This window comes from Peromyscus eremicus, chromosome 13 (genome assembly GCF_949786415.1).
Source record: "Peromyscus eremicus chromosome 13, PerEre_H2_v1, whole genome shotgun sequence".
NCBI classification, from domain to species: Eukaryota; Metazoa; Chordata; class Mammalia; order Rodentia; family Cricetidae; genus Peromyscus; species Peromyscus eremicus.
The window spans coordinates 44,317,041-44,340,223 of NC_081429.1; the positions used below are offsets into that span (position 1 = coordinate 44,317,041).

Consider the following 23,183-nt stretch of genomic DNA (forward strand, 5'->3'; position numbering starts at 1 on the left):
GAAATAAGTAATTTTTTTTTCCCCTTAAGGTCAGGGGATTTCAACTTTCTGGGGAGACTAAAAGATAAGAAACTAAGACGCTCCGTGTACTTCTAAACATAGACTTTTCAAGTTGTTATATATGCTCAGTTTTATAAAATTAAGTTAGTGTACCTGGGTTGTTTTGAGTTGTAATATCTTATCTTAATGGCTTTTCGGATACCAACCTAGTGTGAATGCTGTACTGGAAAAACCCAGTTATTTGTAAGGAGCTCTTACTGCTTAGAGTTCCTTAACTAAACAATTAGTAGTTATCTGGAAGGATGGACTTTAAAATTTCTACCATGTTGATATGAATTCAACTCTCTTCTAATTTACCTAGGGCTTATGTGGATGCTCGGGTTCAGCCAATCTACGGTGGTACCAACGAAATAATGAGAGAGCTGATCGCAAGACAGATCGTCAGTGACACCTAGACATCTGTCTACACCCTGGAATCCTATTACATACAGCTAATCTGGATTCAGATCTACTTGAGATAAAATGTAACCTGGAAAGGGGGGAAAATAGTAAAGCTGTTTTTATGTATGATTGTTACAGAGGGAGACATAAAATACAAAGAGTAACACAGGAAAAAGAAAATTTTTGAACCCAAAGAGTCTAAAGTTATGCTGTAAAAGGTTTAACCTTTTTTTTTTTATATATATACAGGGAATGTTGAAGATTTTCTAACTCGAGAGCCTTAATGTCTTACTTGTCTTTCAAATTCTGAAGAGCATAAATTGCTTTGATCCTTAAAGTTGAAGCAGAAATAATTTTATATTCTTACAACATTAATAATACTTACAGACTTTGAAAAGGCAAAATAATTGTAACTCATAGAGAGTCATTTCAGCTACTTTTTGTTCCAAATTCCCTAGAACATTGGTTTTTACCATCTTACCACCAATCCCATGCTTTTTACGCAATGAATGGAACCCTTTCTTCAGAAAAGAACGGACTGTACACTTAGAGGCAATTATGTATCAATTAAAAATAAAGTAAAACTTTAAAACAAATCATGTGTTGGATGTGTATGAGGCACTGAAAAATGAGAATGTGTTCTGATGTGAGATTGCATAGTTTCATAGGTGAGACACGTGGGCTTTCAACAGATTCCATTCAGTTTAATTTAAATAGGAAAACTCAGAAATTCAACATCCTTAAATTTCGAAATGTTTGGTAGGTATCAAAGCAAAGCCTTTTATTTTTTTAACAGTGTGATTTATTTATATTTACTAAATATTGTGCATCTTTTGTAAACTAGGCTGTTAAAAATGTTGGAAAGCAAGCCTGGAATAACCCTCCTACGAACTAGTAGTAATACAATTTAAATATTCCAGCCAAGCTAAGTATAGTAGAAGTAAGCCTTTAAAACATGAGTGTAGGGCTGGAGAGACAATTCAGAGGTTAAGAGCACTGGCTGTTCTTCCAAAGGTCTTAAGTTCAATTCCCAGCAACCACATGGTAGCTCACAACCATCTGTAATGGGATCTGAAGCTCTCTCTGGCATGCATGCAGATGGAGTACTCATACCTAACAAAATACATAAACAAATAAAATTTTAAAAAATATAAGTGGAAAAATCATATTTGAGACTTACATAATTATTATGAAAAATAAAGTCATTAGTTTATAAACTGACAATTTAGTGGTTTGATTCTTCTGGCACATAGCGATAACAGTGAAAAGTTTTAAAATGAAAATACATTCTTGTTTGACTTCCAGAAACATAAACACTACTTTATTCCTACAGATGGGTATAGCGGATGAGAGGTGGGATCTTTTGATATTCCTTTCCTCATAATTCACAGCTTTAGTTTCTTGAACAGAACTTGGCATGGTTGCCAGATTAGCTCCTTTTATATTCACTTATTAACATAAGAAGGGTTCAAATTGTTTTATTTATTTATTTATTTTTTTTTTTGAGAAAACTCACTTATGTAGTCTTGGCTGGTCTGGAAAAGCTACCTAGACCAGGCTGGCCTGGAACTCATGGTGATCTCCTTGCCCTGCCTCCCCTTCCAAGTGCAGGGATTAAAGGCGTTTGCCACTCACTAAGCTAGGCTCAAATTCTTTTTTAAAAATAAGAATTTGTTTTTAATTATGTCTATGTGTGTGTGTGAATATGTGCATGTTTGTGCAGGTACCCACAGAGACCAGAATAGAGTATTGGATCCTCTGGAACTAAAGTTATAGGCAGTTGTGAGCTGCCCAGGATGGGTGCTGGGAGTTGAACTCTGGTCCTGTGCAGAAACAGCAAGCACTCAACCACTGAGCCATCCTTCCAGTCCCTAAAGTAAATTCTTATTACATTGGCAACTTGGACCTTCCTCCTGCCAAGAAGAGCTTTACAGGAGTTGCTAGACTCTCCCTCACCCCTTCGGCCTCTTCAAAAGTCTACAATGCGGAGGAGGACAGCCCTGGGTTTGAATGCATATTCTTCCTTTAGAACTTAGAATTTATAACCTTATGTTTGAAAGAATCAGAATGTGCTCTTCGGTTTTGCATTTGGCGTTCATGTCTTAAATAGCTGTTCTTTGTGCTCTGTTTGTGTGGCTTCGAGTAGTGTCCCCTAGGGAGGAAATTTATCATCCAAATCCCACGCAGTGCTGAGTGTTCAAGAAACAATAAATAATAACAGCGCTCAAAAGAGCAAGCTGGGCAAGCAGAAGGAAGCACTGCTTTGTAAATATTAATGAGAATTTAAAGGCTTGGTTAATTTTGTTTGGAGGCTGTGACTTGTAGGATCAAAATTACTGCTTTAAAATTCCCCTTTACTTCCTGACGGTGTCATTGAAAACTGCTTTGAGTTGCTGTTTTAAAATCAGACTGCAAATCTTTACTAACCTAGTAATCTCAGTAGTTTATTGCTGAAAGTACACGATTTCTAGATTTTTTTTTCCATGTCAGTATTATTTTTAGCACATGCAGCATTTATATATTTGGAGTCACTGGAAAATTTTGACATTGAGATTGAAATCAACTGCAGGTCTGTGTCTCTCGCTTTATAATACATGTTGAAAAATACTATCTTTTAAATGTTTGTTTTCCAGAAAGATTTCTGGAGAGCTACAAAAATACTAAAGATAGCATAGTATAACTAACCTCCAGTTTATATTTTCAGTCGTTATCATAGACATTTCCCCCCTCGAGTCTTTTGAGCCAAGTCCCAGATTTAATGTTATTTTATACACATATGTACTGCAGAATACATATGTAACAGATGAAAATGTTTGTTTTTTTTTTACATCTAGCCGGAATGCTATTCTCATACTGCAGAAACTTCAATTTAGCATGTAATTCTAGGATTATTTATAAATGTCCCCTGATTATATATAAAAAAAAAAATGCTCTTTTTTTGTTGTTAGTTTGTTTAAATTGGGATCTAAGCAAGACCTACAAATTCTATTTGGAGAGTTGAAGACATGGCTTAGCGGTTAAGAACAGGTGTTGTCTCCTAGAGGACCAGAGTTACATACATACTCAGCATCCAAATCAGGTGGTTCACAACTGCCTGAATCTCTAGCTCCAGGGGCTCCAGCACCATCATCTGGCCTACACTGGCACGCCATGCATATAAAACACACACACACACACACACACACACACACACACAAAAAAAAAAAAAAAACAACTTTGGTTGTATCAACCCTTAAATTTCTTGTATTAGAGTTACCCTATCTTTTCTCTCCTTATCTCTTTAAAAATAATGTATATATTTTTTTCCTTTGGTTGTATGTACTGTAAAATTGCTTTTTGCAGCTCTCAGGATTTTAGCATATATAGATTTCTTATTTCAGTTCTCACAGATTAATGCAGCTCTAACTATAAACCAGGATGCAGAACAGTTTCGCACCCCCCAAAATGTCCCTTGCCCTCTTTATGGTCATAGCTTCCCATACCTTCAGCCCCTGGCACCCACATGATCTTTGTCACCCTGGTTCTGTCATTTTGAGACAATGATAGAAACGGAACTATACGGCACCTTTTGAGAACGTCCCTGTCTTAGAAAACTGCACTTAAGATTCACCCGTTTTGCGTGAATCAATAGCTTTCTCCTCTTTGGTGTTAAGCAGTATCTCCGTATGGGTATACCACAGTTGATTTATTATTCATTCCCCTCTGCAAGGAGAGCTTGGTTCAGGTTAAAGTTAAATCTAGCTTCTTGTTAAGGTTAAATTCCCAGGACGGAGCTGTTGAATTGCATGCATAAAAACACTGCAAACTCTTTTTCCAGAGATCTGTACCATTTACCTTCTAACCATCCACTTAAGAGTTCCAATTGCTCTAAATGTTCACCTTTTTATATTAGCTGTGATAAAAGGCATTTACTGATGTCTCATTAAACTTTTTGATTAGTTTTAATATTATGCACATGAATGTTTTGTCTGCATGTGTATTTGTGTACCATGTGTGTGCCTGGTGGGCATGGGGCCCGGAAGAGGTCATTCGATTTCCTAGAACTGGAGTTACAGATGGTTGTGAGCTGCCATGAGGGTGCTGGGAACCGAACCTGGTTTCTCTGCAAGAGCAACAACTGATGTTAACCACTGAGCCATCTCTCCAGCCCCTTGATGTCTTATGGTTTTAATTTTTGTTGTTGTTGTTTGTTTGTTTGTTTTTCTGAGACAGGGTTTCTCCATGTAGTTTTGGAGTCTATCCTGGATCTCGCTCTGTTGCCCAGGCTGGCCTTAAACCCACAGAAATCAGTCTGGCTCTGCATTGGAGTGCTGGGATTAAAGGCATGAGCCTCTGCTGCCCAGCTAGGAAGCTTTTCTTATGCTTATCTTCTACCTGTTTCCTTTGATGAGTTCTCTCAAGTCTTTTACCCATTTTGGTGGGGAAGGTTGTTTTCTTAATGTTGAGCTTGGAGAGTTTCTCTGTTTTAGGGTTTGTGAAACACAGGGCAAAGCCAGGCGCTCACTCTCTCTCTCTCTCTCTCTCTCTCTCTCTCTCTCTCTCTCTCTCTCTCTCTCTCTCTCTCTCTCTCTCTGTGTGTGTGTGTGTGTGTGTGTGCTAGTAGTGGGTGTTTTTAGATTCAGATTGTTGCTAGCATAGAAAGTAAAGAAGAGTAGCTAAAAGTGCCACTTCCAAGTGTCCTTAATGCAGAGTGAACTGAAACAAACAGATGACCCTGTTGCTAAAGAGCCTATTCCCTGATGCTGCTAAGCACTTTCCAGGTATGCCTTAAGGGTGATGAGGCAGAATGTCCTTGGAAGCTCTCATAGTGAGACAATGAGAAACTATTCTCGGGGTAGTCTACTTGGTGAATAGGCAAGCCCTGGAGGACTGGCTGTGTAGCAGGACCTCACAAGCTTCCCTTGTTTTGTTCCAGGGGACCCTCAGGACATTCTGCTGATCCAGCTGCTGCTCAAGCCTGGCTTATGTGGCTTGTGTGGAAACACGCAAGGTCTCTGAGCACGGGCTCATGCTGTTCCCTGTAGATGATCCCCTGTCAGATGTGTGATTTGTAGGTAGCCTTTTCATTTTTCACCATTTATTTCACACTAGCTGTTCTTAATGTTGGAATTCTGATCATTTCTTTTCTTTCATGCATCTTGTATTTGCTATCACGTCTAGAAACTTTTTTACTGAAAACCTAGGCCGTTCAATTTTTCTATATTTTCCTTAGAATTTTATATTTTTGTATTATTCATTTAGATCTATGCTCATTCAGTAATTTTATATAAGGTTGTGAGCTTTTACTTTTAACCTTTTTTTTCAGCCTATCTTTAAGTGTTCCAGTGTTAACTGTGGAAAGCATATCTTTAATGATTGAACTGCCTTTTGCACCTTGGTTAGAAACCGCCTGACTGTGGTTATCTGGGTCCATTTGTGAGCCCTGTCCTGTGGCAGTCATCTATGACTGTAATTCCTTTGCTGCCATCCTGAGTTGGGTAGCTTTTAGAAAGGTTGAAAATTAGATGGTGGAATTTCCCTAGCTTTGTTCTTTTCCAAAATTGCTTTGGCTACTCTTCTTTTTCAACTATATATATATATATATATATATATATATATATATATATATATATATATATATATATAAATGAATTTGTCTATATCCATAAAAATAATCCTGTGGAGCTTTTGTTTGGGATGAGTTAGATCTCCAGATCAGTGTAAAGAGAAGTGTCATCTGCTGGGATCTTCCAGGGCATGTATAGAGGTCTGTTCACTTAGACTTTATTTATTTATTCAACTGCCTTTAGATTTCATCACTAAAGTGTCATGGACATGCTTTGTTATGCTAGTATGCAAACACCTTTTTGGAGCACCTGAAAATTGCATTGCTGTTTAATTCTGGTCTATAATTATTTATTACCAAGATAATTATTTATCTTGTGGCCTATGGCTTGTTGAACTTAATCCTAGGAGTTACTTGGTGTAGATTTCTTTGAATTTCCTATATAAACAATGTTATCCAGGAATCAGAAGTTACTTTTCTTTTTCTCCCTAACTTGTATTATCTTTCATTTCTTCATTCCCCCATCATCATTTTTTTTTTAAAAATAATGATAGAACTTCTCCCTACAACAGTGAGCAAGAATAAGTGAAGAGTCAATAGCAACTAACTTCTCATCCTTGTCCCAGTTGGCGGAAGTCCAAGGTTAAGATACCTGTGTCTGGTCTTTGCTCTCAAAATGGTACCTTGAACGCTGTGTCCCTGGGGTGGGGATTAGCACTGCATCCTCACACGGCAGAAGGCCAAAGGATAACCAGCTGGTTCTCCCAAGTCCTTTGTAAGAACACTAGCCCGTCGTGAGGGCAGCACCCTTGCGGCTTCATCACTTTGTAGTGGCCTCGTCTCTTCATGTTCTTGTTTCGGCAATGACATGTCAGCATGGATTTGGGGTGCAACGCATTCAAGCTGCAGTTCTAGAATGCACTGGATAGCTAGCCATCCTTATATCCATGAGTTTGACTCTGCTTGGTTATCATGTTTTATCCCTTTTACATATTCTTTGACAACTTGAGAATTGTTGTGCCAGTTTACAAGGGAGATGAAGTTGTATGGTTTTTTGGTTTTTGGTTTTTAATTTTCTTTTTGTATTGTACCTTTTCCCCCCTGTATGTATATTACCTTTTTTGGTTTTATCAAAGTAATACTGTTACCAAAATGAGTTAGGTCTCATTTCCTCCAATTCTTCATAAAGTTGATTTCTTAGGAACCAAAAAATTAATTCATATTTTGTAGACTATCCACCATTATTGATTGGCCTCATTGATCTTTCTTGATGGTTTCTGTTTATTATTCCATCTTCTCCAGTTCCTGTAAACTGAAAGATGTAAAGGCTTAGTTCGATTTGGGTTCAGTTCTTTCCCCAGATACTTAATAAGCTGCACTGTAGATACTCCTATCATATCAGCTCATCAGACACACATGACGTTTCTCAGTGGCAGTGATCCTGAAGTTGATCAGGGAATTCAGACAGTATTAATATGATATGTGCATAGAGTATCCTAAGTTTTACCAAGTGCCTTAACATCAATCAATAATTTGTTATTTTATTGGTAATTGAAATTGCTTTTCTAATTTTCTCTCTTTTTGTATTCATTAACTGCATTTCATAAGAATTTTTTAACGTTTGGTCTGTGTGTCTGTTGGGCCTCACAGAAGTCAGAAGCTGAGAAACAGACCTTCAAGAGATTTACTGAGAAGCAACTCGAGTGACACACAAAAGGGAAAGGAATTTGTACTGAGCAGGGTGAACACAGCCCTTAACCATGAAGTTTACTGGACAAATCTCGTCTAGTTTCCGAAGGGAAGCTATGGAGTTGACTGCCTACTAGAGTGTTCCAGGATTGGACAGAAATACCTCCTGGACAATATTTGATACTTGTCCCTATTGTATATAGTTTTGTATTTAGTTAGAACTTTCTTATTTAGACAAAAGGGGGGAGATGTCATGGGTAGCTGCTCCAGCTTTGACCTTGAAATGCTGCCCCTAGTGTGACAGCTGCCACACCTGCCTATGACCTGCCCCTGGGGTGTGGCCAAGAGGAGACCCCTTAAGACCCGAGATGCATATGTGTTTGCTTTCTTAGCTCTTCACGGTCCTGGAGGCAGGATTTGCAGACCAAGTCAGAGTTCCCCAGAGAACTACGCTGGACTTGTACCTCATCTCTCCAGGATCCCTTATTGGTTGTAAGTTACCCCTGAAATAAACCTCTTTTAATCAACAGATAAACTACATGGAATTGCCCTGTTAATTATAGCAATAGTCACTGATTACCATCCAGCGGAGCATGGACAACCTTGAGCAGCAGCCATATCCATGAAGAAAAAAATGGCTCCTTCCCCAGCTGCCAGTAATTGCCAATGGCTCCTTAGGGTTGTTGTTTATCTGTTTGCTTGAAACCAGTCTTGCTATATAACCCAAGCCAACTTTGAACTTTTGATCTTCCCATCTCAGCCTGCAGAGGGCTAGGATTACAGACATGCACTACCACACCTGGCCCAGATGTTCTGTTTAATGCCAACTTTAATGCAATTGTTATGAGATCACGACAGACAGCTGTGTTGTCTGTTCAGGCATCAAGGCCAGAACCCTCCCTCAGCTTCCCATGTGCTAGGATTACTTGTGTTTGCCATTATAGCCGACGTTTAAATGTATTTCTTAGAATAAAATGCCAAGTCTTTTTTTGAAGGGGTATCTAGAAGTTGTCTAAACATGGATGCCACACCCTGAGTTACAATTTATAAATGGGAGGCACAAAATGATCTTGATTCCTTTCTTTTGATAATGTGTGTTGTAGGAACTCCTAATGGTAATGATGCATTTTAGAATTTGTAAGAACACATGGAATTTTCTTTTTAAAGATAGGATTTTAATGTATAGACTTGGCTGTCCTGTAACTGGCTAATAGAACACTCACACTCACAAAGATCTGTGCCGCTGCTGCCTCCCAAGTCCTTTGATTAAAGATGTACACCATTATGCCTGACTGAGTTTTGGAAATTTTAATAGACTTCAGTTAACTGTAGTTGTTATTCTTTTTAATGTATAAAATTATACATTTTTAATGTGTGAATGTATAATGTTTACTCTTGAACCAGTAAGAGCAGCTTTAAGGCTCAGCCCACTTGGAAGGTGGATGGATGTAGGAGGCACAAGAGTTAAAGGCTAGTCCGAGCTACACAGCTTGTCCAGGGCCAGCCTTTAAAAGAAAAGGGGGAGGGGAACCCCTTACAAAATTGCCCCTGCTTTTCTAATTATGGAACATGTCAGACACATTAAATTAAAAAGTACAGAGCAACATTTAATGAACGACATGTGTCACCCATCTTTGCCAATTATCAGCTGGACCAATTTTATATTCCCCACTCTCAGAGATTATTTAAAAATAGACACCAGATGTCAGGTAATTCTGAGGAATAGTGTCATGACTTATTATTTATGAAAGCACCTTCTGCCTGGCACAACAGCAGCCCCCTACTGTCCCACAGTCCCTGTACTGGAGCCACATCTCGGTCCCGGAGTCCACCTTCAAGATCCTATAGCCGCTGTTTTTGTGTTTTTGTTTTTGTTTTTGTTTTTGTTTTTGTTTTCCATTTCAGGAAAGCCCCTGGAAACTGTCTTATCATCAAAAATTATACTCCTTCAGAAGTATTTTCCTTTAAGCTAAACCCATTACAAATTTACCTTACCATATTGCAAAGTAAGTTATGTTCCATTTTACAGTAGATTATTTTAGATAGAATATTTTCTCTTGCCAAAAACAAAGCCCAAATAAAATTTCACTTAAATAATGATGGGCTCACAAAACTGGACAGAGGGAGGGCAGACTCAACGCTGTGTGAACAGCTTAACTTAGTCAAGAACCCACTTTACCACTTGGAGACCATTGTCCAACCAACAAGTATTTTCTCCTAAAAATCAAGGCCTATGTTGTTGGAGGAGAAAATGTATTTGGACTACTGTACTTGCCCCTCCTAGGCTCCCTTGTTACTATTATATTTACATGATAAATGTGTAGAGGTTTTGCTAGAACTTAAGGAGAGACAGGTTGAAGGCTCTTTCAGGTACCTGGGAAATGAACAGTAATCATGGGAAACTGGCGGGCATCTGGAACCATGAGCACGTTGCGAACCGATAAGGATAGCAGAAGCTGGACTCATGATGCGTCAGTGGTGCTATTATTTTAGCTCTGGAACTCGTAGTACATTTCATTGCCTCTTAAAATGGACCATTTGCTTATGTATTAAGGAAACAGGCCTAGAGTGGAGGCCTGTGATTCCAGCTACTCAGGAGGCTGAGACAGGAGAATAGCAAGTTCACTGTCTGCCTGGGTTACAATGGAAGTTTGAGGCCATCCTGGGAAACTTAGAGCCCATCTCAAAGAAAATACAATAATAAAACAGAATGAAAAGAGAAGGAGCTCAAGTAGTGTATTTAGCTAGCATGCACGACGTTCTAGGTTTAATTAATCTCTAGTACTGCTACTCCCCATCCCCTCACTCCCCAAGAACACTATTGCTTTTAAACCATTGTTTTTGATTCTAAGGACTGAATACAGGGCTGGTACATGTTAGGCATGCGCTCTACCACTTAGCTGGACCTACTCTCTTGGGCTTTCTGATGTATACAACCTATCCTTTCCTAATACAGTCCATTTATGGACTAGAAACTCCTTGAGATTTGTGTCCATTTTCATCAAGGAGGGTGTAGTGAAGTACAATATGCGTCACTACATTTAAATGTTTGCATGAATTTTGCACTCATTCTACCAGGATCAAAATACAAAATGTTTTCCAAAACCCTCTTACCGACCCCAGTCAGTCCCGTCACCCGCCCCCCCCAGCTCAGCAACTGCTGGTCTGCTTTCTGTCACTGTGGGTCACACGTGTCTTCCCAGAGCCTTACATAAATGGGATCGTGCAATATTTACTCTCTTTTGTGTCTGGTTTCTTTCATTCAGCATTCTGTTTAGTATGCATCCATGGATGAAAATGTAATAATGAAATCCATTATTTTGTATGCTCACTTAAGAAAAAAAGACTCTGAAGATCTGGGAGGAGTTGGGGGAGGTGAAAAAATGATAAAATACATTGTATGAAAAAAAACTTTAAAAAGCACTTATGGTTATTCCACAGTGGCATTCCATAATAGAATATATGGATACCCCGCAATTTGCTTATCCTTTTACAGATGATATATTTTAGGGTTGTTTCCAATTTAGAGTCTACTGTAGATAAAAGTGATAGATTCAGTTATTTTTTATTCTACCTCTGTGGGCCAGTACGGTCTTTTCTTGTACCCAGCCTTGGTTCTTCTAGTTTTGTTGCATACCCCTAACCTTTTCATCTATAAATTCTGGTTAGTAAGCCGGGTGGCGGTGGCTCACGCCTTTCATCCCAGCACTTGGGAGGCAGAGGCAGGCGGATCTCTGTGAGTTTGAGGCCAGCCTGGTCTACAGAGAGAGTTCCAGGACAGGCACCAAAACTACACAGAGAAACCCTGTCTTGGAAAAAAAACAAAAAATCCCCAAAATGTATATAGGACAGTAGAAGACAGTTGTTTCTGGCACAGAAATATGAAGAACAGTAATAAACTCCATAAGCTTTCTGTTCTATGACAGTTGGGCAAGAAGGCTAGCTTTGGAGCCAGTCAAGACTGAGTTTAAATCCAAGACCGGCTACTTACTACTGTAAGTATCCTGATACCTGGATGCCACTGAGCTTAATCTTTTTTTTTTTAAAAAAACACAGGAAATTAATAGAGAACTGCAGAATGTAAGAATGAAATGTTCTTCCATTCAACATTTGTTGGGAACCATGTCCTAAGCTCCGGGATTCAGTGTTGAGCAAAATAACCAGAGCTCATGGAGCTCATTTATATTCCAGAGCAGGGAGAGAAAAATACAAATCTGTGTTATGCTGGGTGGTGAAGTGCTATAAAGAAACACAGAGCGGGGAAGGGAGACACAAAAGGCTGTGTTTGTAATCCATTCTTGGCCTCCTTGCCAGGTGTGGATCTCTATCTCTGGCATTTATCACAGTGTCAGCGGGGCCTTAAGTGCTGCCGTGGTGTTTCCTGAATGGAAGAAGTGACTGAGTGAATGCCGGTGTAGGAGTTTATCTCCTGAAATCACGGCAATACCGCTTACCTGGGCGTTTTTTTTTTTTTTTACAGGCCTCCAGTCAGGTCGGAATTATGTCAGCAAGAGCTGTGCCCTTCTCTTCTCCTTGCTCTGGCTCGATCTTTGGCTTTACCCACCCCTCTCAACAATATATTTTTCTTGGAAACCAGAATTCTTTTTAATGTATCTTATAATAGATGAAGAGCACATGAATTCTTGCAGGATTTTGCTACATAAGTAAAATAGGAAACCATTTGATAAAGGACTTAGTCTATCAATTTTTAGAACTTTATATTCTATGGTGTCTGGAAAGCTGGCATGTTTATATTACATGTAACAGAAGCATATTTTAGAACAGCATTTAGTGTCAAGGAACAATGTGCTTAATGTGTAGTTAAGTGATGGTTAACATCACTTCACAAACTACAGCAATTAGTTTATGAAATTATTAGTTACAAAACAGGCTACAGAAATGACTGAGTTTTCTTCCTTGTGTTTTTAAAAAGGATATTTCAAACCCGTGCTATTAAATACCCTCTCATTCTTATGACTTTGGAACTACCATAAGTTGAGTATGAAGGGAAGAGAAAATGTTACATACACAATGGTTTCATAGATTGGAATCTTTATGTAAGGTCCACAAAATCTGGCAGACTGAGGCTAGCTAAAAGGATTAACCTTGAGTATTGGAAAACAACCTGCTTCCTACTGTGTTTGATGACTGCATTAGGCAATACATTGAAAACCTTGTGGTTTTTATCTGTATTTGGCAAAGCTTAACTACACTTTGCAAAGGCAGGAACTTTTACCACCTTCACTCCTTTCTAACCATCACAAAATATGTTTTCAACACACATTTAATAGTTAACTTACAAGTATTTTGCTTTGATAATAATTACCTCACAGGAGATAACTGTACCTCAAGTGATTTTATAGCTGTACAACTGCCTGCATTTTAAATCTGAATTCCTTATCATTCATCAGTATACTCAAAATTGAACCCAGGGCACCCCTCACTAATGCTAGGCAAGTGCTCGTTTGCTGTGGTGCACCCCCAGACAGACCTTGTCATTCACGATTTAACAATGTAGTTGACTATGTTGTTTTCTCTTCTAATAGTATGATACATAATACCTCCCCTTAAGGATACTACTATTTCCTGAGTTATTGATGCCTTCCTCTCTCTTTTTGAAGTCTTTAAAATGAATGCCCAGTTGAATCCAAGATCCTAGAACTGCTCTAACACTTTTGACTTCTCAAACTCCTACTACCTCCATCATGCAATTTTATGTTTGTTTTTAGATAGGGTCTTGGTATATAGTCATGGCTGTCCTGGACCTCACCATGGAGAACAGGCTAGGCCACCTCGGCCTGGAATGCCCCAATCCAGGCCCCACCACATACTTTATTTAAATGCTTTACTCATTTTCTGTCTCTGTACTCAGGGACTATGGCAGCCCTTTAAATATGACAAATACCCAGTAGGTGTTTAGTTTTTCCTCCAACACACCATTAGTTCATGATTTTTAATGCATTTTAATATTTCTTGAAATGTCTTCCCTTGACCCATGTTGAGTAATTATTGTTTGAGCAACTATTCTCCCCACTGAAAACAGTTTATCCTAAAAATTATTTCAGCTACGTGTGTTGATGTACTAGAAAGAGAAGTAGTGGTTAATTTTCCAATTCCGGTAATGTCTAAGTATTACTTCCTGATGACTTCAATTCTTCACACTTCTGCCATGGTCCCACCCCGTGATCCCTTCCAAATAAATAATAAGGTAGAAATAATGATAAATCTGGATCTAAAATTCTAGTGCCTTTCACTCCCTAAAGCATTCCAACGAAAATCTGCTTAGCAAAGCTTCTACTCTTATTATCTAAGCAGCTATATTTAGGTTATCATTTTTTCTTAAGCCTCAAGTTCAAGCCTGGGGAAATGCCCGGGTGCGTTTAACGGTGAAGCTGCAGGCTGGGCCAGGTGCAAGACTCAAGGGATGTTTTTGTGTCTCTCTAGTCAACTGTTTCCATATAAAATCCCGCTTTTCTGCGCTGCGGCAGAGGAGAGTTAACTGCAGCGCCCCTCGATCATAAACTAACTCAAATGTATCCATGGCAGATTTGTCGCCTGTTTTAAGGTCCGGCGGAGGTCCGACAGAGTATGACTTGGGATCTGAGTCTCTCTCACTGCAAGCAAAGGCACCGAGGCTCAAGGGCCTGGGCAGTGGAGGAAGGCTGCAAACCCTCGGTCTGGCCGGGACAGCCGGGACAGCCGGGACGCCAAGGCTCGCAGCGGAGCAGAGCGGGACGCGCGGACTCTCCTGCCCCTTCTTTCCCCTCCCCCACTTGCCCCGCGTTTTATTTTCGTCTCACGGACCTAGAGAAACCGCAGCGCGGAGGCGGGAAGCGGCCCGGCAGTCCGGCTGGCGCCGGTGTGGAGAGAGCGCCGGAGCGGCGGCGGCGGCGGCGGCGGGGGAGCGGAGCGGAGCGGAACGCACCCGGAGCCGGCACGGCCGCCGCAGAGTTCGGCCACGGCGCTCGGGCCGCTTTCAGAACGCTCCGGGGCGGCTGCCGCAGGCCCCGCCCCCGCCGGGGTTTCCCCCGCCGCCCGCCTCATTTGCATGGCGCGCCCCTCCCCCGCTGCCATTGGCCGGAGCCGGGCCCCGCCCTCCCCCACTCCCCCCCGCCTCCCGCTGCAGGGTTCCGTCCCCCGAGCGCCCGGAGCTGCGGGCAGCGGGCGGACTGTTAAACCGCGGCGGCGGCGGCGGCGGCCGGGGCGGGAGCGGGGCGCGCTCTGGAGACGAGTCGGCGGCGCCCCGGGTGTTGGGGGGAGGCGGGCGGACAGCTACTAGAGATCGCTTACGGCGGCCCCCACCACGGCCGGACCCAAGGTGCGGCGGCGGAGGGCAGCCAGGGCGCCCCAGCAGGCGAGTGGCCGGCGTCGCAGCGGCGGGCAGAGGGGGGTGGGTCTCCTCGGCGGGGGACGGCGGCGGCGGCGGCGGCAGCGGCGGCGGCGGCGGCGGCGCGGGGCGGGAAAGAGCGGAGAAGACCGCCGGGGGGGGGCGGGGGGGGAAGGGGGAGAGACTCGCGGGCTCGGCGTCCGCCGGGCAGTCCCCCCTCGCACCCCCGAATCCTCCCGGCCGTTGGAACTCCCGGGCCCCGGCACAGGACCGTGCTCTGGGGCAGGGGTCGGACCGCAGCCAAATTTAAACGGCTAAACCTAACAGCCTTGGCAGACACGGCTGGGCTGGGGAGGGGAGGGCGGGGCAGGGGGCGGGCCTGGGCGCGAGTCACGTGGGGGGACGGGGGCGGGGCCTGGCGAGCCTCCCTTTTGTTTTGGCTGGCGCGTGCGCACAAGGCGGAACACGTGGCTTTCCTTACCCCACCCCCCCCACCCCACCGTGGGCCCGCCCCCCAGCCGGGGCCGCCGAGCCTCTCCGGCGGGTACGGACCAGGCGGTGTGGAAGTTACTCGAGCTCTGGGCCGAGCCTTAGGTCCGCCTTAGCAGCGACGTTGCTTTCTTTTTTTTTTTGCTCCTTCTGGGCCGTTATGGGTTTGGCCTTTGGGATTTGTTCGGGAAGGAAGGGAGAAGATGGTAGTGGTTTATGGAGGGACCACACGTCCGAGTTCGTGTAGCGGCTGGTGCCGGAGGGGGAGGGCTCGGTTCGGGAAAGAGAAGTAGGTTCGGTAGGAAGAACCAATGTCTGGCCGGCGTTGTGTGGTCTCGAACCGCCGCCGGGGAGGAGCTGTTGGGCTCTCGGCCTGGCGGGGAGCTGGCGCTGCGTGGGCGTCCCCCGGTGCTCCGGGAGAAGGCGCGGTAGCGGTTCCCTGCCCTGGCTGGTCCCGTCGCGGGGGCAGGGAGATTGGAGTTGTGGGAGTCACCTTCTGGTTGATTTCCCCAAACTCGAGAGCGGTTACGTGCTGGAGAGACTGAAAAGACTGGCCGCCGCCTTGGACTTGTTTAACCTGGTGTCTGTAGAAAGGTTTTTAGATCCTGATTGGATGGGGCAGGTTTGTTAGCAACAGAACTTACCCGAAACTATTACTGAGCACGGCGGCTGGCAAACTAGGCAGGATTTGGGGCTAGGAAAAGCAGCTCTAAAAATAATTCGACAGTGGAGGTGGGGGGACGGGGGAGAAGAGGTGCAGGTGTGGAACGCAGATTGCTTAAGAGGCTTAACACCCGTAGTTGTTTGATTTTTGCGGTTTCCAGAGAACTAGCTAGCTGTTTTCTTGGGCAAGTCACAGCCTTGCTGATACATCTGTTTCCTCTAGTAAACCGTTGCGCAATATGGTCCCTGCCTTAAAAGAGTGTAATGAAGATCACGTGCCCTGTTAGTGACTGTAAATCTCCACATAATGTGGTGTAACAAAACGTCAGTTTTAATAAAGCCAGCATATATTCGGAATTTTAACAACAAGCCGTGAAATAAGATATATTTAATTTAGTCCAGACCTGTTGCACTTTGTTTTGTTTCAGGCCATGTAACCCAGACTGGCCTTGGAACTTGCTGTGCAGTCCAGGTCCCTTTAGAGCTGACATTGGGAGCGCATGGCACCACCCCAGCTGCTGTAACTTTGATGTGTTTCTCTTCCCGGATTTAAAGATCACTGGCAAGGTCCTTCATCGCTTCGTAGTTTTGATCTACAGAGATTATTGTTACTCCCCTTTCTCAGCCTTTCTAGAATAATTTCTTAAATTATTTCTCATAATCTTGGCCAGTACATAAATATAACACATTTACAGGTTCTTGGTAATAGGTGTCTTTTCAAATAATACCTGCTTATTTTCTTACATGTTATTTTAAAATTGCCTGGAAAACTTTGTATTTCTCTGTATTTTTCTGTCATCTATGTGTAATTTTTCCTAAAACTAGAGATCATACATTTTTACTTAATTTTAATCCAGAAACATTTAATGTTATTAAATAACATTAATATTTTTTGAAAAATAATTTTAATAGCTGTATAACATTTCATCATATGAGTCTATTTTAAGTTTTTCCTATTGGCAGAAGTTTGGGATTTTTCTAATGGTTTGTGTAAATTTTATTACACAAGTCTTTGAAATAATACATTTTTCCGCCCCACCCATTAGATTTGTAGAAGAGGAATTTCTGGGTCAGAGTCGTTTTTGTTTCTTTTTATGCTCTTGTGACATCCCCAGCTTTAGGAATGTGGCATTAATTTACTCAGAGGTATGAATGTGCTTCCTGTCACATCTTTGTTCATCACAGTACTGTTTTCTTTATTTTTTGTTGGTTTTCACGAGGGACAAGTATGTGGTTCTATTGCATTTCCTAACTTACTCTAGGAAAAAAACTTGAGAGAAAACTTTCATATTTACATGCCGTGTATCAAATAGTGGATGCACAATAAAGACTTGCCAATTGGCTGCCAATATTAACTTTTTTTTCACCTGGGAGAAGTCGGGAAATTGTCTCTTCCTTTTGTCTGAGGAGTACATAATTGATAGTGTAGTAGCTGAGTGAGCCATTTGAGTACTTGTTCCTTAAGGCTAGGGCTCACTGATCTTAGTAGTTTTTCACTAAAAGTTCCAGGAACTCCCCATTGTCTTAAGCATGGCATATCCCAAACCTTCATCTACCCTTTCTGTTTATAACATTACTTACAGGGTTTCACCACCTATCACCATTCACTGCTCTTCCAAGAAGCTAACGTGAAAATTTCCTTCTGCTCATTCTGGTTTCTCGTAGACTATGTATTAGACAAATAAGATTGTTAGTGTCTAAAGTTCTTTGTTTTATTTCCAGTTGTTGGTAGCCCACTTGTTAACTACCTATGGCGTTCTTTACTGCCCTTTAGTCTGTCGCATAAACCTTGTATGCAGTAAGCCATTCTTGTTTCCATGAGGTCTTTCCTGACTTCATAGTTTTCTTGTTCATTTTCCCTGGAGTCTGTCTTTGCTATATTAGGTGTCAGCTGAAGGTGGAAAGCTGCTTCCTCTAGGTTTAGGATTATAGTTAAGGTTGATGTTGATCTGGCTTATCAAATTGTTACAGCAAAAAATGAGGCTGCTTTATAGTGTAAATGACAGTGGGAAATTAGCAACCAGTTTACGTCTTTAATCTGTTCTTAAAGCCTTTATCTTTACAGTACTATAATATCATACAAAAGATAACTCACAATCATTTTATTCAGTATGTTAGATTTAGAAAGAGAAGCCATATAATTCTTAAATCTTTTTTCCTTATTTTCTCTTAAATGTTGAGCTAAATGGGCATTTCACAGAATTTTGTTCCTTTCCTAGTCAATGAAAGATTAAAAAAAACCATGTTAGTAAAAATGATGTCATTATAGTGTATAGTGAAAATTGAAGATAATTCATAGTGGAATTTTTCTTTTCATTTGTGTGTGTGTGTTTAAAGTTAGGATGTCAATATGAGATCTGTGTCAGCCTGGAAGTCACACTGTAGTCCAAGCCAGCTTGTAACTTATCTTTTTGTTTTCTTTCATGTTGGGATTTTGTTTTACCACAATGGAAAATTTTAATACCAGATGTTATTTTTATATTTTCAAAAACACTTATTTTTATATTGATATTAAAATTCAGCTATTTATAACTGAAAATTTGTTACTATTTTAAATCATTTATGAACTTTACAATATTTCAGGTTCTTTTCTAGCTCTAGAAGATCCAGGTTTCTTAAGTACATTTTTAGTAGTTCAAAACAAAACAAACCCCCAAAACTATGCACGGTAGTAGGTCATTCATTAATCAGTGTTGAACTGTGTGACATTAAATTGCCAAAATGAATGGACTGAGCAAATGTGTGATAATGCCCTTTTCAACATAAATTTCTGCATCCAAATGTATGTACACAGGAATAAACTTCATTTATATTCTTATGAGTCATGCACATACAGCTGAATAGTAATAATTCTGCTTCAAGTATGAGCTGTTTGATCTGTTATGTGGCCACCCAAGTGGCAGTTATCTTTAATTAAATTCTTTAGTCTTCAATGAGAATTCCTTTTTAGGCATAGTTTTCAAAGTGGAAAGCTCTTGCTTATAAACATCATAGACTACAAAGTGCGGAGCTAACGGAGCTAACTGTATTCAACTCATGCCAATTACGGTAAAGTTTTCTGTAGTGAACTGAGAATTCCCCTAAAAGAACGTATAAAGGAATCTGGAAATATGTTGTATTTTGTATTTATGGCTTTACTTTTTTTTTTTTTGATACTTTAAAACATTTTTAAAAATATCATGTTTATATCCAAGTTCCTCCTGTGAGTTTGTGTATGTGAGTGCAGGGCCTATGGAAGCCAGGAGAGGGTGTCTGCTCTCTTGGAGCTGGAATTACAGGTGATTGTGAGCCAGCCTACCTGGGCTTTGGAGGTTCAACTGAGAGCCTCTGCATGAGCAATGTGTGTGCTCCTAACTCCTGAGCCATCTCTCCAGCCTGTGGTTTCTAGTGCTATGAGATAAAAATTCAACCAATATGAACTCATTCTCCTTGGTGTTTCTGTATTTTTGGCTTTTGCCTTTATAAGGAAAAGTTAGAAAATTTGAATTCTCTTACATTTTTAGTAATGTTAGAAAGTCCAACTCGGGCCACTGAGATGGCTCATTTGATAAGAGTGTTTGCCACTAAGTCTGATGACTTGAGCTGGATCCCTGGAACCCAAATATTGGAAAGAGAGAACTACCCACTTCTACTAGTTGTCCTCTGACCTCTGCCATAGCAACACTCCCTATCCCACCCCACCCTACCCCCACACTAAATAAATGTAAAGACAAAAAGAGAACCTCTCACATTTTGTTAGTTACTTTTCCTTATTATCATGGGTTAAGTAATATATGTGGAATAAGATTTGGCCCTGCTTCTGGGTTCTTCCCTTTCAAATACTGTTGGTAGTTTTTGTATTTCGTATTTTTATTGTTTTGGTTTTATGAAACAGGGTTTCTCTGTAATGTGGGAGGCCAGCTCCCACCTTTTAAAGGGTTCCTATGAGGAGGAAAGAGGGATAAGAAACTTTTAGATAGAAAGATAGCGGAGAGGAGACAGAGAAACACAGGATAGCTTCAGGAGGACCTAGATCAAAATCCACCAGCCCCTTCTGTCTCTTCAAAAGCATTTTTTTAATAAAAATGCCAAGGGGTGGGGCAAAAGATCCCCCCCATCCCTGCTAGATCAAAGCACACCACATAGCCAAGTGCAGACCCTTCTAAACACTCCTGCTGAGTAAAGCAAGCTCAGTTCTCATACCCTGAGTAAGTACTCACCAGGAAACCTCTGTGGGTTTCTACACTGTAACAGCCTGGCTGTCCTGAAACTCTTTGTAGACCAGGCTGGGCTCGAACTCAGAGAGACCCGCCTGCCTCTGCCTCCCAAGTGCAGGTGTGCACCACCACTGCCCATTTTAGTTTTTATTTTTACAGGTGGATTTGTGTCTTTTACTCTGCATTTAAGAGAATAGGGTTAAAAGTAAATTTAATGTTCAGGTTTAAAACCTGAGAGAATATTTTTAAAGACAATATGGAATGCTTGTATGCATTCTAGAATAGAAAGCACAACAAAAATCTGAAGCAATAGGAGGGATAGGCAATCAGAGTTAATTCTGATATTCATTTTTCAGTAGAACCAGTGCTTTTTATCTAGATTATTAAATTCAAGTGTGAAGGTATTTAAATAATTTTCTTCAGGAAATGTCAAAAATCATTTGCAGTATGTAAGTTACTTGTAAAGATTTGATTACTAAGTGTCTGAACCAACTCTGTAGTAATAGTCTTGGCAGTTATCTCCCTGTGTACATGCAAGTTTTGAAAGATAACTGCTTTTCCTATATTCCATGATCTCTAGAGGATTAGATTACTTTTAGTTAATGGTAGACTCAAATATGAATGCATTATGAATCTTAAAAGTACAGCTTGAGCTACTATGAAAACATCCTGGGGACAAGGCAGAACCTACTTGTAATAGTACAATTTCAAACTAAGTAAACTCTTAACTCTCAGTGAATGCTCTTTGGATTAAATTGTACACTCAAATTTTAGAATTTATGGTGTAGATTTAACAGTATAATCCAGTTCACTGTTCTTGCTGGATTAATTTGGTTTTATAATAATACAACTAATATTTACTGAAAGAAAGAAAAAAGTGACTGTAAAGTGTTTATTATTTAAGTTATAAGTTTTTGCTTGTCCTACAAAAAGTAGGTATTGGTATTTTTCCGAGCCTTGTAAGAATAGTCTATATTTGGATCTGGGTTGTTTGTTGAAGGTTTATGTACTTGACAGGTCATCTATGATGGTTTTGTGATAAACTTCTTTTGTGCTACTCATGAAACCACAGAATTTCTGTTTGCCAAGATACTAATGAATTTAACTTAAACCAAAAGCTGAAAAATCAATTGATTGTGAAAATGAAGTAGAACTGGTTTTTGGATTATGAGGAGTTCTTGCCTTCGCAGAGACTCAAGACTGCATGGCTGCTTTCTTTCAGAGACTGTTGGCTGTTTTAAAGCTTGTAGTATCCACTTAAAAAATCCCATTAGCTTGATATTTTAGTGAGTGTCTTTGACAGAGAAAAAGTTTTATTTTTCCCATTTTTTTCCCTTCGAGTTTGTTAGACTAAATTACTTTAGTGCCACATTAGACTTGAGTATCTAGAGTATACACAAAACAATCTTTACCAACAGTAGAAGTGTCTGGAATCAGAGAACCCAATATTTCTGTAGTTAGAAAGATATTTTTAGATTTAGCTAGAATGAAATGTCACAGTGTGTAGTTAGAAACTGATCAAGATGTTTTTTAGAAAATTGTTGGAGTTTCTCTTCTCTGTATTGCCTAGACTACTATAGGTGCCTAAAAATATACATATATTTGGTTAAGATAAATTTGTGGATTGAAATTGTATAGTTAATGGTTGATTCCTGGTTATTTAAGGAAGAATGCATCTTGCATTGTACTAGTACAGTAATTTCCTGTCACACTGACCTGAACATTTGAAATGAGGCTCTTTCTACATTAAGATTATAGAAAAGAAACTCATGATTTTGAAGATTTGTTATACATAAAGGATATTTTATATATATATATATATAGAGAGAGAGTCTGATTAAGAAATTTTTATTTTGATCACATATATTTTCATTTGCTAAATGAAATAATTATTTTTAAAATGTCTGGTAGTAAGTTTAAAATAACATATGTAGCTCATACCATATTTCTCCTGGGCAGTTATATTCTGTGTTAATGTTTTCTAACCTTTTTATCTGACAACCTGGCAAGAAAATGTCTCATAAATCTCCTTAGTTAAAATTTAGAGCAGTTTTTTCATTTGGGGATGGTGTTTGTTCAAGATGTTTTGTTAAGAGCCTGTTGTATGAGTCACTCATAGGGGACCACTCCTGTAGAGGCAAGAGTATGGGAATTAGGAGTTTCATAGTGTTACCCAGCAAGACTGCCTGGGGAAAAAAAATAAAAAAAGCTTCCCATGGGCCAAACAATATCCTAGGATCCAACTGTTGATGAAAACAAAGCCCAGTGCGCTTCATTCGTCATGAAAAGTACCTGACATGAGGCTGGAAATGGTGCTCAGATAGAGTTCTTTTCATGCCTGAGCCCTGGCTTAGGTCTCTAGCTCCATCTAATACATAAATCAAATCTGTTCTTTCAAAAGCTAGGTACAATCCTAACACTTAGGAGGCAGAGGCAGGTGGATCTCTGACTTGGCAGCCAGTCTGGTCTACAGTGTGAGTTCCAGGATAGCCAGGGATACACCAAGAAACTCTGTCTGGAAAAAACGAGCAACAACCCCCCCCCCAAAAAAAAATCAAAACAAACAAACAAAAAAACTAGGTACACTATGCAGGTTGCTGTAGGAGGATTATGAATTGAGGCTATCCAGTGCTGCTTTTAAGAACCTGTCACTAAAATCAGGCTGGTGGGATAGATAAAGTCAGAGAGAACTTTCCTAGTACATGCAAGCCTGAGTTTGATGGAACCTGCACCACAAACACATGCATACAAATAAGAAAGTTTAGTACATAATTTTAAATGTGTTATTTGTTGTGGAGCACAGTGTTTAATTTATTAAGCAACATGAATTATG

At 40.6% G+C, this 23,183-nt stretch overlaps 2 protein-coding genes across 8 annotated transcripts in view; both read left to right on the forward strand.

Annotated features, from left to right (window-relative positions):
- Acadl (acyl-CoA dehydrogenase long chain) overlaps window positions 1–1,665 on the forward strand; it is a 35,650-nt gene extending 33,985 nt beyond the window's left edge. Inside the window, exon 11 of the mRNA XM_059278490.1 lies at window positions 362–1,665. Coding sequence (XP_059134473.1) covers window positions 362–455 — 94 coding nt within the window. The 3' untranslated portion in view covers window positions 456–1,665. The remainder of the gene's footprint in view (window positions 1–361) is intronic.
- Window positions 1,666–14,877: 13,212 nt separating this feature from the next.
- Window positions 14,878–23,183, forward strand: part of Kansl1l (KAT8 regulatory NSL complex subunit 1 like) — a 91,908-nt gene continuing 83,602 nt past the window's right edge. For 4 of the 7 annotated variants that reach the window (XM_059278764.1, XM_059278768.1, XM_059278769.1 and 1 more), the window contains exon 1: window positions 14,878–15,029. The gene's annotated coding sequence lies outside the window, so the exon portion shown is untranslated. Of the gene's footprint in view, window positions 15,030–15,489; window positions 15,597–20,642; window positions 20,800–23,183 lie in introns of those variants that run through there. The other 3 variants (XM_059278767.1, XM_059278766.1, XM_059278765.1) reach the window with 3 other exon arrangements.